Raw genomic sequence first — 16,667 nt, forward strand, 5'->3', positions numbered from 1 at the left:
GTGTGTAGTTGTACTGCAGCGGCTGTGAATCTCCTGTGCAACAAATCCCAACGTTTATTGTTGAAAGAACTAAATGAACAAAGAACTTCAGTCAAGCTCAGACGTCCACATTTAAATCTACTAGATCCAGATTCAGATCGGTGAATGTGTCTGATGGTTCTCATGAATTATTCTGTGAAATCAGTGAACACGTGAAAAAACAATGTTACAGAAAGAGATCAAACATTCCTGGCTCTGCCCCTTTGTCCTGATCCATGTTTCATCAGACAGACAGAGAGAGAGACAGACAGACAGGGATAAAGATAGACCGGCATAAAGAATCTCCTTGGCGGAGGAAATTATTCATTTATTATTGTTGAGCCAGAACAGAACCAGAAACAGAACCAGAACAGAACCAGAGCCAGAACAGAACCAGAACAGAACCAGAACAGAACCAGAACAGAAGCGGAACAGAATCAGAACAGAACAGAACAGACCCAGAACAGAACATGACCGGAACAGAACCAGAACCAGAACAGAATCAAAACAGAACAGAACAGAACCAGAACAGAACATCACCGGAACAGAACAGAACCAGAACCAGAGAAGAACCGGAACGGAATCAGAACAAAACAGAACAAAACAGAACAGAACCGGAATAGAACCGGAACAGAACCAGAACCAGAATAGAACAGAACCGGAACAGAACCGGTGGTTTGTCGCTCTGTCCAGTCACCCTAGCAACAACAGACGCCGCCGCTCTGGATGACGAACCAATCACCTCCCGCGGTGCTGCTGACGTCATATCCGGTCGGCGCGCTGGGTTTGGTTAGTCCTCCATCTTGGCTAAGGCTAGCATAGCGGCTAATGGACCGTGTCCAGATTGGACGAGGAGAAGCTGAACAGACCGGGACAAGCTGCAGAGTTCACCAAACCGGGTCCGTCCCACCGACCCGACCCGAGACAGGGACCGGCAGAAACCTCTGGACCCGCTCCGGTCCCAGAAACACCCCCCGGTGTCGCTAGCGAGCTAGCCGGGTAACTTCGCCCGCAAAGAGGAACTGTTGCTCCGCGTCAGTTTGGATCGATGTCGGTGAACATCTGTCCGATAACAAGCCGAACCGAGCCGGGCCGGGCCAGATAACCCTCCGGCCAGGACGGGGGCCAGGGGCCAGGGATGCCGGTCTGCTGAGAACGACCCGACCCGAAGTGAAAACAGACCGCTCGCTTCGGGCAGCGGCTCCATGACCGGACCTGCCTCTCACTGACCCGGGCACCATGTCCACCAGGACCCCCCTGCCCACCGTCAACGAGCGGGACGCGGAACATGTGAGTCCGTCACTCTAACCCTGAGTTCGACTCTTCAGCACTTTGTGTTAAAGTCACATGAACTTCATCATGATGAAGATGAGTCGTGCATCGATGACGGTTCACAGGCTGAACACGTCAGGCTGGTCCCGGTGTTTGACACGGTCCGGGTCTGGATCTGGATCTGGGTCTGGGTCTGGATCTGGGTCTGGATCTGGATCTGGGTCTGGATCTGGGTCTGGATCTGGGTCTGGGTCTGGGTCTGGGTCCGGGTCTGGATCTGGGTCTGGATCTGGATCTGGATCTGGGTCTGGATCTGGATCTGGGTCTGGATCTGGGTCTGGATCTGGGTCCGGGTCTGGATCTGGGTCTGGATCTGGGTCCGGGTCTGGATCTGGGTCTGGGTCCGGGTCTGGGTCTGGGTCTGGATCTGGATCTGGATCTGGGTCCAGGTGAGGTCTCATCGGATCCGTGGACCGTTAGAAGCAAGACTCTGGAGCCTTCCAGTTTTATAGCAAGGGACCAACGTGTTCTGTTCCCATCTAAACACAGTTTTTTTTTCCAGAATGCTTCAGTGGAGGATGGGCGTGGCGAGGTGTCCCGCTCCATCCGCTCCGCTCGCTGTAAAACCTCCTCATCCGGCGCCGGAGAAGAGTCGCCCCACGTCGGGAACTACCGCCTGATGAAGACCATCGGGAAGGGAAACTTCGCTAAAGTGAAGCTGGCTCGACACATCGGGACGGGACGAGAGGTGAGACAGGCAGAGAGACAGACACATCGGGATGGGACAAGAGGTGAGACAGGCAGAGAGACAGATACATCGGTATGAGAGGTGAGACAGGCAGAGAGACAGACACATCAGGGCGGGACAAGAGGTGAGACAAGCAGAGAGATAGACACGTGACCTGGTGATGTAACTGTCTCTCTCCCTGACAGGTGGCTGTAAAGATCATCGATAAGACCCAGCTGAACCCCACCAGCCTGCAGAAGGTGAGTCCGACCCCACATACTGATGAGCTTACAGAGGACTGATGGAGGACTGACATGGTACTGACAGAGGCCTGACGGACGACTGACAGAACACTGACATGGTAATGACGGAGGACTGACATGGTTAATGACAGAGGCCTGACGGAGGACTGCAAGGCACTGACAGAGGCCTGATGGAGGACTGACAGAGGACTGACATGGTAATGACAGAGGACTGACGGAGGACTAACGGAGGCCCGACGGACGACTGACGGAGGCCTGACGGACAACTGACGGAGGCCTGACGGAGGACTGACGGAGGCCTGACGGAGGACTGACATGATAATGACAGAGGACTGACGGAGGACTGTCAGAGAACTGACGGAGGTCTGACGGAGGACTGACAGAGGACTGTCAGAGAACTGACGGAGGTCTGACGGAGGACTGACAGAGGACTGTCAGAGAACTGATGGAAGGCCTGACGGAGGACTGACATGGTACTGACAGAGGCCTGACAGAGGACTGACATGGTAATGACGGAGGCCTGACGGAGGACTGGCAGAGGACTGACGGAGGACTGACAGAGGACTGACATGGTAATGGTGGAGGACTGACGGAGGACCGACGGATCATGTGGACTTCAGACCTGATGAATGTGTGATGACATCACATCAAACTGATGATGTCATGTTTGTGTCTCAGCTCTTCAGAGAAGTTCGAATCATGAAGATCTTGAATCATCCGAACATTGGTGAGTAATGTCCCCATACATCTGTCTGTCTGATCATCTGTCTGTCTGTCTGTCTGTTTGCTCACCTGTCTGTCTGCTCACCTGTCTCACTCTCTACAGTCAAGCTGTTTGAGGTCATAGAGACGGAGAAGACTCTGTACCTGGTGATGGAGTATGCTAGTGGAGGTCAGTCACACCTTCATCTATAAACTGACACCTGGTCTGACACCTGGTCTTGATCCTGGTCTGACACCAGGTCTTGATCCTGGTCTGACACCAGGTCTTGATCACTCTGATCATCAGTGGCCAGTCGGGATCACACTCGTCAGCTGATCAGACGTAGTAGTGAACGAATCAGATGATTGGATGAGGAAAACGTAGTTTCACCTCTGACGTCTATTTCTCACCAGGTGAAGTGTTCGACTACCTCGTAGCTCATGGCAGGATGAAGGAGAAGGAGGCCAGGGCTAAGTTCAGACAGGTAACACACACCCACACACCTGGTAGCTTGGCCACCCGCATCTCATAATACAGCAGCAATAATACTTTACCTGTCTGTGTCTGTACCCGTCTTTGTGTGTCTGTACCTGTCTGTCTCTGTCTGTGTCTGTACCGGTCTGTCTGTGTCTGTTTGTGTCTGTACCCGTCTTTGTGTGTCTGTACCTGTCTTTGTGTGTCTGTACCTGTCTGTCTGTGTCTGTTTGTGTCTGTACCCGTCTTTGTGTGTCTGTACCTGTCTGTCTGTGTCTGTACCCGTCTTTGTGTGTCTGTACCTGTCTGTCTGTGTCTGTACCTGTCTTTGTGTGTCTCTACCTGTCTGTCTGTGTCTGTACCTGTCTGTACCTGGCTGTGTGTCTGTACCTGTCTGTGTCTCTACAGATTGTGTCTGCAGTCCAGTTCTGTCATCAGAAACACATCGTTCATCGAGACCTTAAGGTAAAACAAACAAACAGTTATAGAAACTCTGATTCTCCAGACGACTTTGAACACATCATGTATTTACATAACCTGCTGCCAATTCACTCTTCTTCTTCTTCTTCTTCTCCCCTCCTCTTCCTCCTCCCTGCCCCCCCTCCAGGCAGAGAACCTCCTCCTTGATGCTGACATGAATATTAAAATAGCTGATTTTGGCTTCAGTAACGAGTTCACTGTGGGAGGGAAACTGGACACTTTCTGTGGTTCTCCTCCATATGCTGCTCCTGAGCTCTTCCAGGTAAATCACTCAGTCAATCATGTACGTAGAGAGGGGCACCTGGATATTGTGTATATATAATTCATATACATACATGTACACAGTGGTTGTGTAGCTGTGTGTATTTATACGTCCTGTGTTTCAGGGGAAGAAGTACGATGGTCCAGAGGTGGATGTGTGGAGTCTGGGTGTGATCCTCTACACTCTGGTCAGTGGTTCTCTACCGTTTGACGGACAGAACCTCAAGGTCAGTAACATGGCGTCTCTCTGGGAACTGCCGCAGAGCCTCTGATCGCTCCATTCATCCATATAGAGATTTCTGTCTTCTCCAGACTCACATGGTTCAGGACTTTGATCTCCGTGTGTCCAGGACAGGTTTAGCTTAGCTTAGCTTAGCTTAGCACAGAGACTGACAGCAGGGTCAAACTGCTGGTTCCTCTAAAAGAGGAAGGAACTTCAACACCTCCACGGTCTGTCTGATTAGGAACATGCCTGAGCAGCACTGTTCCTTTAAATGACAGACAGGGACAGTGTCTGTGGTCCACCAGCGTGTCTGTGTTTCTGTCTGTAGGAGCTCAGAGAGCGAGTGTTACGAGGCAAATATCGTATTCCCTTCTACATGTCGACTGACTGTGAGAACCTACTGAAACGCTTCCTGGTGCTGAGCCCGGGGAAACGAGGGACGCTGGAGGTCAGAACTCAAAATCAATACGTCGTCAATAAGTTACTGATTCCATGAAAGGAAGCTGATCAGTGTGTTGGTTCCACTGTTGTTTCCTCATCAGCAAATCATGAAGGATCGTTGGATCAATGCTGGTTGTGATGAACAGGAGCTGAAACCGTTCGTGGAGCCACAGCTGGACATCAGGGACCAGACGAGGATCGGTACGTTCATATCTACTGTATCTGTACTGTATCATATCATGACGTACGACTAAACACGTTCATATCTACTATATCTATACTGTATCATATCATGACCATGATGTTCTAAATTACATCATTACAAAATTACATTAAACTGTGAAAATCAGAGACTGTAAATAAAGATGGTCGACATGAAGACAAATAATCATGATCGCCCCCTGTTGTCTTAATGTCATAAGCCCCGCCCCCTCCATGTGTCTGTCATGTGAGGTCGTTCTTATCACTGATGTTTGTTCAATATTTCTGATCACTTTGCTGTTGTTTTGCTGAGACTGACTCCTTATTCTCTTCCAGACCACCCAAGGGCTCCACAAAGCACTCTGTCTTTTAAGAAGGGCCTAAAAATCTTTCTTTTTAAACAAGCATTCGCCTACATTTTGTACTTTTTCTTCTACCAATGTTTTTTCTTTTGAAACCTATTTTTGTATATTTTTTTTTTTAATCTTGTTTTTACTCTGTAGCAGTTTGAGATTGCTTTTAGCAATGAAAACTGCACTATAAATGAAATGTATTATTATTATTATAAGCTGAGACTAACTCCTGATTGGTGGAGCTCAGTGTGATCTGTTGTTTCAGACAGGATGGTGGGGATGGGTTACTCTAGAGAAAAGATCAATGAATCGCTCGCCAAGATGAAGTATGATGACATCACGGCCACCTACCTGCTGCTGGGACGCAGAGCTGCTGAGGTCAGAGGTTACCATGGGAACAACAGGTGTGCAGACAACCTGGACCTACCTGGAGATAACAGATGTCTGTTTGATGTGTAGGTGGAGGTGAAGGACTCCTCGTCCTCCAGCAGCATCTCTCTGCTCAAACCCCGTCCATCTCCTGCTCACCTCCTCATCCAGCGCTCTTCTTCCTCTTCCTCTTCCTCTTCCTCCAAACAGAGGAGGTGCAGTGACCAAGGTACAGACACATCGGGGTCAACCTGGGTCAGTTACAGACATGTTCACTGACTGTCATTCACTAACTCCTCCCACTCTCCTCTCCCCTCCTCCCACTCTCCTCCTATTTCGTTCTCTCCCACTCTCTTTCTCCCCTCCCCCTATCCTCCTCTCTTCCTCTTCCCTCTCTTCCACTCCTCTCCCCACTCCTCCTCTCCTCCTCTCCTCAGTGTCCTCAGCTGCTCCTCACCCCAGGAAGAGTCAAACAGCAGAGGGGGAGGTGAAGCAGGAAGTGGGAGGTCAGAACAGGAAGTCCAGTCCTGTGGAAGGGGGCAGTCCTCTGCTGGGGAACGACAATGACCCCAACGTGACCAACGTCCCTGAGCGGAGGAAGACCTCGGCCACGCCCACTGTGAGTTACCCACAATTCACTGCCACCAAGAGTGATGTTGACTTCATACTCTACAGCCCACTGACGACACATCGACTCACTGGTTCATGATTAATGGAATAATCAATAATGAACTTTATCTTCAGTCCAACGTATAAATGTGTGGTTGAAAGGAGTTAATATTCGCATTAGCAGCGTTTACTCACGAAATGTACATAAAGACGATCACTGACTGTGTATGAAGACGATTACTGACTGTGTATAAAGACAATCACTGACTGTATATAAAGACGATCACTGACTGTATATGAAGACGATCACTGACTGTATATAAAGACAATCACTGACTGTATATGAAGACGATCACTGACTGTATATGAAGATGATCACTGACTGTATATGAAGACGATCACTGACTGTATATAAAGACAATCACTGACTGTATATGAAGACGATCACTGACTGTATATAAAGACAATCACTGACTGTATATGAAGACGATCACTGACTGTATATGAAGACGATCACTGACTGTATATGAAGACGATCACTGACTGTATATAAAGACAATCACTGACTGTATATGAAGACGATCACTGACTGTATATAAAGACAATCACTGACTGTATATGAAGACGATCACTGACTGTATATCACTGACTGTATATAAAGACGATCACTGACTGTATATCACTGACTGTATATAAAGACGATCACTGACTGTATATCACTGACTGTATATAAAGACGATCACTGACTGTATATCACTGACTGTATATAAAGACGATCAGCGACTGTATATAAAGACAATCAGAGTTTGTACAGTAGTGATCGTGGAGTGGTATGGAGGCCCAGCCCACACACGCTCCTGACCAGTCCTGAGTCAGTGTCAGCTCTCAATCATGACGCGTAGTGTCACATGTTTAGTTTAATCAGCAGCTGCTCTGATGATGTCATGTGTTGTCAGGGCGGGTCCAGCATGACGAGGAGGAACACGTACGTGTGCAGTTCCACTGATCGTCACTCTGTCGTTCACAATGGGAAAGAGAACAGGTACGAGCTCATCACTGATGACATCACACAGAAACACCTCACAAAGATCCTTTTATTATTTCATGTTTAAACTCTGCCCCCCCAGCTCGGCCAACACCCCTACCCAGAGATCTGTGGGTGGAGCCTCGACCCACAGCGTTAGCAGTGGAGCAACTCCCCCCGACCGGCTGCGTTTCCCTCGGGGGACGGCGAGTCGCAGCACCTTCCACGGGGGTCAGCTCCGAGAGCGACGCACCGCCACCTACAACGGCCCCCCCGCCTCTCCCAGTCTGTCGCATGACAACACACCTCTCGCCCAATCACGGGCCAGAGGATCCGCCAACCTGTTCTCCAAAATCACTTCCAAACTGTCACGCAGGTACGCTCGTGCAAAGCATCATGGGAGGTTGACTGCACTCACCTGTGCCTCAGAATCCAGATCCTGTTTTTACTTGAAATCTTTATTTTCCATCTGATCATTAACTCTGAAACTCTCCTCCCTCCCTCCTCCTCTGTCCCTCCTTCTCTCTTTACCTCCCTCCCTCCCTCCTCCTTCCTCCTCCCTCCTTCCTCCCTCTTTACCTTCCTCCCTCCCTCCTCCCTCCCTCCCTCTTCCTCAGTCCCTCCTTCTCTCTTTACCTTCCTTCCTCCCTCCTCCTTCCTGCTTCCTCCTCCCTCCTTCCTCCCTCTTTACCTTCCTTCCTCCCTCCTTCTCTCTTTACCTTCCTTCCTCCCTCCTTCTCTCTTTACCTTCCTTCCTCCCTCCTCCTCCTTCCTCCCTCTTTATCTTCCTTCCTCCCTCCTTCTCTCTTTACATTCCTCCTCCCTCCCTCTTTACCTTCCTTCCTCCCTCCCTTTCTCTGTCTTTCCCTTGCTCCCTCCCTCTCAATCAGAAGCCACCTCCCCATGTGTTCATAAAGTTCATCAGTAATTTATCAGAGACGGTGATGTACCTTCATTAACTCCTCCTCCCTTCCGCCCCGCCCAGTCGTACCATGGCGTGTGACCAGAGGGCGGAGCCTGCTTCTCCTGCTGCTCCTCCTCTGAAGGAGTCGAAGCCTCGCTCTCTGAGGTTCACCTGGAGCATGAAGACCACGTCCTCCATGGAGCCGCTGGACATGATGAGGGAGATCAGGAAAGTCCTGGATGCCAACAACTGTGACTATGAGCAGCGAGAATGCTTCCTGCTGCTCTGCGTCCACGGCGACGGACACGCCGACAGCCTCGTCCAATGGGAGATGGAAGTGTGCAAACTGCCCCGCCTCTCGCTCAACGGAGTCCGCTTCAAACGGATCTCAGGAACGTCCATCGCCTTCAAGAACGTCGCCTCCAAGATCGCCAATGAACTCAAACTGTAGAGACAGACAGGCAGAGAGAGAGACAGACAGAGAGAGAGAGATAGACAGAGAGAGAGACAGACAGGCAGAGAGAGAGAGACAGACAGACAGACAGAGAGAGACAGACAGGCTGTCTGTCTGTCTGTCTGTGAGAGACAGGAACTGTTCTGCTGTGATTTACACTTATGTTTTATCGTGAATGGGTTTTGGCTCCGCCCACCAGAGATCGGGTAAGGGCGGAGTCTTAATGAGGGGGCGGGGTCATGTGTGTTTGTGAATGTAAATACTTTGACAGAGACTCAACTTGTTTTCATCTCTTTCATTTTTCTCTTTTGTACACGAGCGACCGACGTCTGTTGTTTCACCTGTGTCTCATTAAACACCCTGAACACAGCACAACTTCCTGTGTGGGTGGAGTTTCTTCACTACAGGCAAACTACAGGAGCCCAGAGGGGTCAGAAAGACAGACAGACAAGAGAGACAGACAGAGAGAGACATAGAGAGAGAGAGAGAGAGTCAGACAGACAGAGAGAGAGAGAGAGAGACAGACAGAGAGTCAGTCAGACAGAGAGAGAGAGAGAGAGAGAGAGACAGATATAACGGCACCTGGTGGTGATGTAGTTAGTGACATCATCAATCTGGTCCACTAGAAGCGATGATTCACATTATAACATATTAATACACGTCATGATGATGTCATCGTGTGACATCACTCACTGCTATGATGATGATTTTTATTGAAGCTGTTTGTCTTTTAAAATGGAAATGTTCTCAGATCGTCTGTCTAGGAGCAATGCATGATGGGACATGTTGCCTGGTGAGTGACCATCAGGAGTTTTTCACGATGCATTGTGGGACGTTGAGTCAGTAGTTCTAATAAAAACTACAAGAAGTTGAAGCTGTGTCCAGTGAACAGACATCACAAGACCTGAGGTCAGTTACATGACATGAGGTCACTGGTGAGAAAATGTGATGAATCATAAAACAATGAACCGGTCAGCTGGTGAGGGACACGCCCCCAGTGTGAGGTGAAGGAAGACGCTGCTGCATGTTGAGTTCAGGGACACACACTTTATTATATATTCAGGTGTTAGAGTCCAACAGGTGGAGACAAATAGAAAATCCTTTACATGTTGGAAGACGGAGGTCTACGTGAGCAGCTACACGTCCTGCAGGACGCTCGCTGATTGGTTACAGTGAGGAGGGGGGTGGGGGTGAGGAGGTCACAGTGACATGTCACTTCTGCTCGGGGATGATGTCGTCGATGGCGTCTCCGGCCTCCAGACGTTTCTCCATGTCCACCAGCAGGTTGACTCCGTCCACCACCATCTGGACCAGCTCCACCTCCGAGAAGCCCAGACGGTCGGCGTTGGAGATGTCAAAGACTCCGCCCACCGCCGCCGTGTCCACGCCACCTGACACACAGACAGGATGTGATGTCACGGGGGTGGGTTCATTAGTAAGACAGGCCTGAGTCTGTAGGGCGTCTGTCCGTCTGTCTGTCCTTCTGTCAGTCTGTCTGTCGACCTGTCTGTCTGTGGACCTGTCTGTCTGTGGACCTGTCTGTCTGTACCTGTCCCTCTCTTCTGGAGCCTCAGTCTCTTCAGGATGTCTCCGAACCTGTCGTCCTTACTGAGGTTGGGCAGTTTGACGTGGACCCCGGCCCTGAGTCCCGTCCCCAGGTTCGACGGACAGGTGAGGACATAGCCCAGGTGTTCGTTCCACATGAACTCGTGACCTCGCTCCTTAAACAAAGCCTCGATCTGCAAGACAGAGAGAGGGTGAGCCAGGTGTGAGACAGGTGTGAGACAGGTTTGAGAGAGGTGTGAGACAGGTGTGTGAGACAGGTGTGAGACCTTGGTGAGTCCGGTACAGAAGCGTGTGAACACCTCCCTCATGTTCCCTCCCTGCTGCATGCTGATGACTCGCAGGTGATCCTCCTCGTTCACCCAGACCAGGAAGGTCTTGTTGTCGTTGTGCCTGCGGGTCGGGAGAGGGTCGGGGTTAGAGGGGAGGGGGCGAGGACAGGAAGTCAGTCAACAACACTTAAGTTTCAGCATCTGTCCAGATGTTTTGGACATCCTTTCACATTTGAACTTGGTTTCCGTGGTTACACATTTTCATCCTTCAGTGTCACATGGTGCTCAGAGTTCAGAGTTCACGGTGTGTTCACTGACCAGATGCCGCGGCCGTCGGGCCAGTCACGGGCCATACCGGACGCCAGCAGCAGCGGGGAGACGGGCTTATCGAACAGGAAGTGGTCGTCGATCAGCTGCTGCTGCTCCTCCTCGGTCATGTTCTTCAGGGCGTAGTACTTCCCCTTCAGGTCCTCGTCCAGGGCGTCCAGACCTGCAGCACACCAGAGGTCAGAGGTCAGACACATGGGGGGGGGGTCAGAGGTCAGACACTCATCATTTTCATTTTGAATTTCAGTTAAACTTGAAGTTCAGTCTGAGTCCAGTCCTGAAACGCTCACTGAGACATGATGGGAAATATCTAAGTATAAACAGGTCATTGCTCCTCAGATGGTCAGTGTCCCTGAATGCACCACCAGACCTGAGGATCAGTTCTAACTCAAGCTGCGTCTCGTACTTTCGATGGACAGGTCTTCGATGGCGCGTCGCTCTCCGCGGCTGCAGTGTGGCGGCAGACAGAAGTTACGAATACTCCGTCCAGTCCGGACCCGAGAGCTCAGGACATAGTTTGGATCAAGATCATCTCCACCCTGAAACAGACAATCACAGTCTGAGCCAATCAGCACAGAGTTGTGGACCTGGTCTTTGGATGTGGACCTGGTCTCTGGGTGTGAACCTGGTCTCTGGGTGTGAACCTGGTCTCTAGATGTGGACCTTATCTCTAGGTGTGAACCTGGTCTCTGCTCTCTGGATGTGAACCTGGTCTCTGGGTGTGAACCTGGTCTCTAGATGTGGACCTTATCTCTAGGTGTGAACCTGGTCTCTGCTCTCTGGATGTGAACCTGGTCTCTGGGTGTGAACCTGGTCTCTAGATGTGGACCTTATCTCTAGGTGTGAACCTGGTCTCTGCTCTCTGGATGTAAACCTGGTCTCTGGGTTTGGAGCTGGTCTGTAGGTGTTAACCTGGATTCTAGATGTGGACCTGGTCTCTGGATGTGAACCTGGAAAAATAGTTGAGGCCTCCGTCAGTTTGTTGTTGTTTACCTGCAGGTTTTCAAAGTCCAGGTCCGTCTTGTGTTTGTCTGATGGCTTGTATCCTCCATGGCGGTCTTCAATCACCGGGTCCAACAGGTCTTTGAACACCTCATACGTCTCCTCGTCTCCAGCGACGCAGCCGACCGTCATGATGAATGGGTGACCTGCAGGGACACAAAATGGCCAATTAGGTCCTGCCGATCACCTTCGGACTCGTGACTGAGGTATTTCTACTGATGTTGCTAACGACATTAAGTGGGATTAGAAGTGGAGGATGTACAGGTGATTAAACAGGAAGTACCCCCCCCCCCCTTCCTGTGGGGGAATTAACAAGCAGAAATTAACCTGATCTAACGAGTCGATCCAATTAAAGAGTTTATTAATAAAACAGCCACAGTCCAGAGCAGAGGAACAACATGAGCAGGTTCCTTCTCACAGGAACAGTCCAGAGAGTCACCTGGTCTTACCTGGACGGGGGAAGCGGTTGAGGAGGGAGCTACCTGGGGAAGTGTCCGGGCACTGAACTGGACTTGGCTCATCAGGTTTAGGGGGCTACCTGGTGTGTGGGTGAGGTGTTACCTGGGTTGTCGACACCAGTCTGGATGACATCGTCCAGGGTGAACCCGCTGGGCGTCTCCTTGTCCCTCAGGTTGGCGTAGATTTCAGGTGTGAGCACCTTCGCCATGTGGTTGTTGTGCTGACTGAGGTCGGGGAACTCCTGCTCCGCAGAATAGTTCATCTTCAGCTGGTTGTGGGTGTTTCCAAACGGCATGATGACGTCTGGGCCTTGGACCTGGAACCAGTATATAAAGACGATCAGTGACTGTATATAAAGACGATCACTGACTGTATATAAAGACGATCACTGACTGTATATAAAGATGATCACTGACTATATATAAAGACGATCACTGACTGTATATAAATACGATCAGCGACTGTATATAAAGACGATCACTGACTGTATATAAAGACGATCACTGACTGTATATAAAGATGATCACTGACTATATATAAAGACGATCACTGACTGTATATAAATACGATCAGCGACTGTATATAAAGATGATCACTGACTGTATATAAAGACGATCAGTGACTGTATATAAAGACGATCACTGACTGTAGACTGTATATAAAGACGATCAGTGACTGTATATGAAGACAATCAGTGACTGTATATGAAGACGATCAGTGACTGTATATAAAGACAATCAGAGACTGTATACAAAGACGATCAGTGACTGTATATAAAGACGTTCAGTGACTGTATATAAAGACAATCAGTGACTGTATATGAAGACGATCACTGACTGTATATAAAGACGATCAGAGACTGTATATTAAGACGATCCCTGACTGTATATAAAGACGATCAGTGACTGTATATAAAGACGATCAGAGACTGTATGTAAAGATGATCAGAGACTGTATATTAAGACGATCACTGACTGTATATAAAGACGATCAGTGACTGTATATAAAGACGATCACCTACTGTATATATGAAGACAATCAGTGACTGTATTTGAAGACAATCACTGACTGTTTATAAAGACGATCAGCGACTGTATATAAAGACGACCACTGACTGTATATAAAGACGATCAGCGACTGTATATGAAGACGATCAGTGACTGTATATGAAGACGATCACTAACTGTATATAAAGACGATCACTGATTGTACATAAAGACAATCACTGACTGTATATAAAAACGATCAGTGACTGTATATAAAGATGATCAGCGACTGTATATAAAGACAATCACTGACTGTATATAAAGACAATCACTGACTGTATATAAAGACGATAAGTGACTGTATATAAGGATGATCAGAGACTGCATATTAAGATGATCACTGACTGTATATAAAGACGATCAGTGACTGTATATAAGGATGATCAGAGACTGCATATTAAGATGATCACTGACTGTATATAAAGGAGATCACTGACTGTATATAAAGACAATAACTGACTGTATATAAAGACGATCAGTGACTGTATATAAGGATGATCAGAGACTGCATATTAAGATGATCACTGACTGCATATTAAGACGATCAGCGACTGTATATAAAGACGATCACTGACTGTATATAAAGACGATCACTGACTGTATATAAAGACGATCAGTGACTGTACTTGAAGACAATCACTGAATGCATATAAAGACGATCTGCGACTGTATATAAAGACGATCAGTGACTGTATATACAGACAATCACTGACTGTATATAAACACGATCTGCGACTGTATACAAAGATGATCTGTGACTGTATATACAGACAATCACTGACTGTATATAAAGACGATCACTGACTGTATATAAAGACGATCAGAGACTGTATATGAAGACGATCACTAACTGTATATAAAGACGATCACTGACTGTATATGAAGACGATCACTAACTGTATATGAAGACGATCACTAACTGTATATAAAGACGATCACTGACTGTATATGAAGACGATCACTAACTGTATATAAAGACGATCACTGACTGTATATAAAGACGATCACTGACTGTATATAAAAACGATCAGTGACTGTATATGAAGAAGATCACTGACTGTAGACTGTAAATAAAGACTTAATTCCTGAGTGTCAGCTGTCAATCATGACGCCCGTTTTTATATCTTCAAATAACTAATGAAAACTAAATATAGTTTATGTTTCGTCTGTCTGTCTGTCCGTCTGTCCGTCTGTCTCTCTCTCTGTCCGTCTCTCTGTCTGACGATCAGTGACTGTATATAAAGACGATCAGTGACTGTAGACTGTATATAAAGACGATCAGTGACTGTATATAAAGACAATCAGTGACTGTATATGAAGACGATCACTGACTGTATATAAAGACAATCAGAGACTGTATACAAAGACGATCAGTGACTGTATATAAAGACGTTCAGTGACTGTATATGAAGACGATCACTGACTGTATATAAAGACGATCACTGACTGTATATAAAGACGATCACTGACTGTATATAAAAACGATCAGTGACTGTATATGAAGACGATCACTAACTGTATATAAAGACGATCACTGACTGTATATGAAGACGATCACTAACTGTATATGAAGACGATCACTGACTGTATATAAAGACGATCAGAGACTGTATATAAAGACGATCACTGACTGTATATAAAGACGATCACTAACTGTATATAAAGACGATCAGCGACTGTATATAAAAACGATCAGTGACTGTATATGAAGAAGATCAATGACTGTAGACTATAAATAAAGACGACAATTCCTGAGTGTCAGCTGTCAATCATGACGCCCGTTTTGATATCTTCAAATAACTAATGAAAACTAAATATAGTTTGTTTCGTCTGTCTGTCTGTCCGTCTGTCCGTCTGTCTCTCTCTCTGTCCGTCTCTCTGTCTGTCCGTCTGTCTCTCTCTGTCTCTCTCTCTCCGTCTGTCTCTGTCTGTCCGTCCATCCGTCTGTCTGTCTCTCTCTCTCTGTCTGTCTCTGTCCGTGCGTCTGTCTTTGTCCATCTGTCTGTACATGAAAACATTCAGACACATTAAATGATTCTATGACGAGATATTTGGTGATTGATTGAACTGTTGTTGTTGTTGTTGTTGTTGTTGTTCAGTTTGTTGAATCGTTCTTCCTGTTTCTCATGATGATGAGTTTCATTCAAACAGGAAGTAGAAGATTGATCCATCTGTGACGTAACTGGAGATCTCAGACGCACGTGCAGAAAGTCCCCGAGTAAGGTTCTTTGTTACCAGGGTGACGGCTGATGTTCAGTGACGTGAGAGCGTTAAGCGGCTCTAAGATCTGGTCTCAGGTGCGGGTCCGGGTCCAGGTACAGACAGGTCCGGGATTAGTGCGAGTCTAAACCGGGACGAGGAGGCGGAGGCGGACTGATCCACCGGAGGCTGCGGGATGACGCAGCAGCAGATCGGTGCTGCAGCGCGCGGCCCCCGGTCACCTTCAGCTCGTGCACCGGACGGACGGTACCGAGCACCACCGGGTCCGGTCGGTGACCGGCTTTCAAGAAACGGCTCGTTATGCACGCGATCTCATTAAATATGATGAGATCGCGGTGATGGAGACGCGGCAGAGCCAATCAGAGCCGCAGTTTGTCCTCGTTACGCAGATTAAGGACTGTTAACGCCTCACCGGTTTAATGTGGATTATTTAAGGATGAATTCAGCTGATGTGACGTCACTGTGTGCGTCACATTAAAGACCGTCACCGCAGAACTGCGCAACACCTGCAGGACGGACTGCAAGGTCAGACAGACAGGCTGCAGACGGACAGACAGACAGGCAGAGAGACAGACAGACAGAGAGACAGAAAGACGGACAGACAGGCAGACAGACAGAGAGACAGACAGGCTGCAGCTCAACAGCCAGTAAATAACCAGTAACTCGACTGCATGTCTGTCTCTCTCTGCAGCATGTCTGTCTGTCCGTCTCTCTGTCTGTCTGCCTGCTCCTTTGCCCCCCCCCCCCCTCCGTGAGTCTTATCATCTGTCATTATAACCGATGAGTGACGCATTGATTGCTGATGGTCGATGAGCTGGGCTGTGATTGGTCAGGGTTAAAGGTGTTCCTACCTGTCGGTTCAGTCTGCGCTGATACTGTCGGATGTGGGTCTGGATCTGATGCGAGTCTGGGTCTGATGTAGGTCTGAGTCTGATGTGGGTCTGGGTCTTCTTCTTCTGCTGCGGATTAAAGCAGCTTGAAGCAATTTATATCCGGCCCCTG

General features: G+C 48.3%; 2 protein-coding genes across 2 annotated transcripts; one reads left to right on the top strand and one right to left on the bottom strand.

The window, feature by feature from the left end:
* The first annotated feature begins 691 nt into the window (after positions 1 to 691).
* LOC118290368 (MAP/microtubule affinity-regulating kinase 3-like) lies at positions 692 to 9,151 on the top strand. The gene is made up of 17 exons (XM_035617982.2): positions 692 to 1,308; positions 1,853 to 2,038; positions 2,224 to 2,277; positions 2,959 to 3,007; positions 3,107 to 3,172; positions 3,397 to 3,467; positions 3,866 to 3,922; positions 4,065 to 4,199; positions 4,324 to 4,425; positions 4,750 to 4,869; positions 4,964 to 5,063; positions 5,682 to 5,794; positions 5,876 to 6,014; positions 6,223 to 6,404; positions 7,351 to 7,436; positions 7,522 to 7,794; positions 8,404 to 9,151. Exons 1-17 carry the CDS (start codon positions 1,258 to 1,260, stop codon positions 8,771 to 8,773), a joined length of 2,154 nt encoding a protein of 717 aa, XP_035473875.1. The 5' UTR covers positions 692 to 1,257; the 3' UTR covers positions 8,774 to 9,151.
* A 652-nt stretch (positions 9,152 to 9,803) lies between these two features.
* Positions 9,804 to 16,667, bottom strand: LOC118290596 (creatine kinase B-type). Its single transcript, XM_035618378.1, has 8 exons — positions 16,517 to 16,667; positions 12,502 to 12,715; positions 11,932 to 12,086; positions 11,345 to 11,477; positions 10,930 to 11,101; positions 10,609 to 10,732; positions 10,326 to 10,515; positions 9,804 to 10,167 (listed from the first exon to the last, which is right to left on the bottom strand). The coding sequence occupies exons 2-8, from the start codon at positions 12,692 to 12,694 to the stop codon at positions 9,989 to 9,991; spliced, it is 1,146 nt and encodes a 381-aa protein (XP_035474271.1). The 5' UTR covers positions 12,695 to 12,715; positions 16,517 to 16,667; the 3' UTR covers positions 9,804 to 9,988.

The sequence above is a fragment of the Scophthalmus maximus genome, chromosome 18 (genome assembly GCF_022379125.1).
Source record: "Scophthalmus maximus strain ysfricsl-2021 chromosome 18, ASM2237912v1, whole genome shotgun sequence".
Taxonomy (NCBI): domain Eukaryota; kingdom Metazoa; phylum Chordata; class Actinopteri; order Pleuronectiformes; family Scophthalmidae; genus Scophthalmus; species Scophthalmus maximus.

Coding starts and splice junctions, on each gene's coding strand:
- LOC118290368 (XM_035617982.2), top strand. CDS start 1,258: ATGTCCACCAGGACCCCCCTGCCCACCGTCAACGAGCGGGACGCGGAA. Junction 3,173..3,396: donor GATGGAGTATGCTAGTGGAG/GTCAGTCACACC, acceptor ATTTCTCACCAG/GTGAAGTGTTCGACTACCTC. Junction 5,795..5,875: donor TGGGACGCAGAGCTGCTGAG/GTCAGAGGTTAC, acceptor TTTGATGTGTAG/GTGGAGGTGAAGGACTCCTC.
- LOC118290596 (XM_035618378.1), bottom strand. CDS start 12,694: ATGCCGTTTGGAAACACCCACAACCAGCTGAAGATGAACTATTCTGCG. Junction 10,733..10,929: donor CCCGACGGCCGCGGCATCTG/GTCAGTGAACAC, acceptor CCCGACCCGCAG/GCACAACGACAACAAGACCT. Junction 10,516..10,608: donor TCTGTACCGGACTCACCAAG/GTCTCACACCTG, acceptor TCTGTCTTGCAG/ATCGAGGCTTTGTTTAAGGA.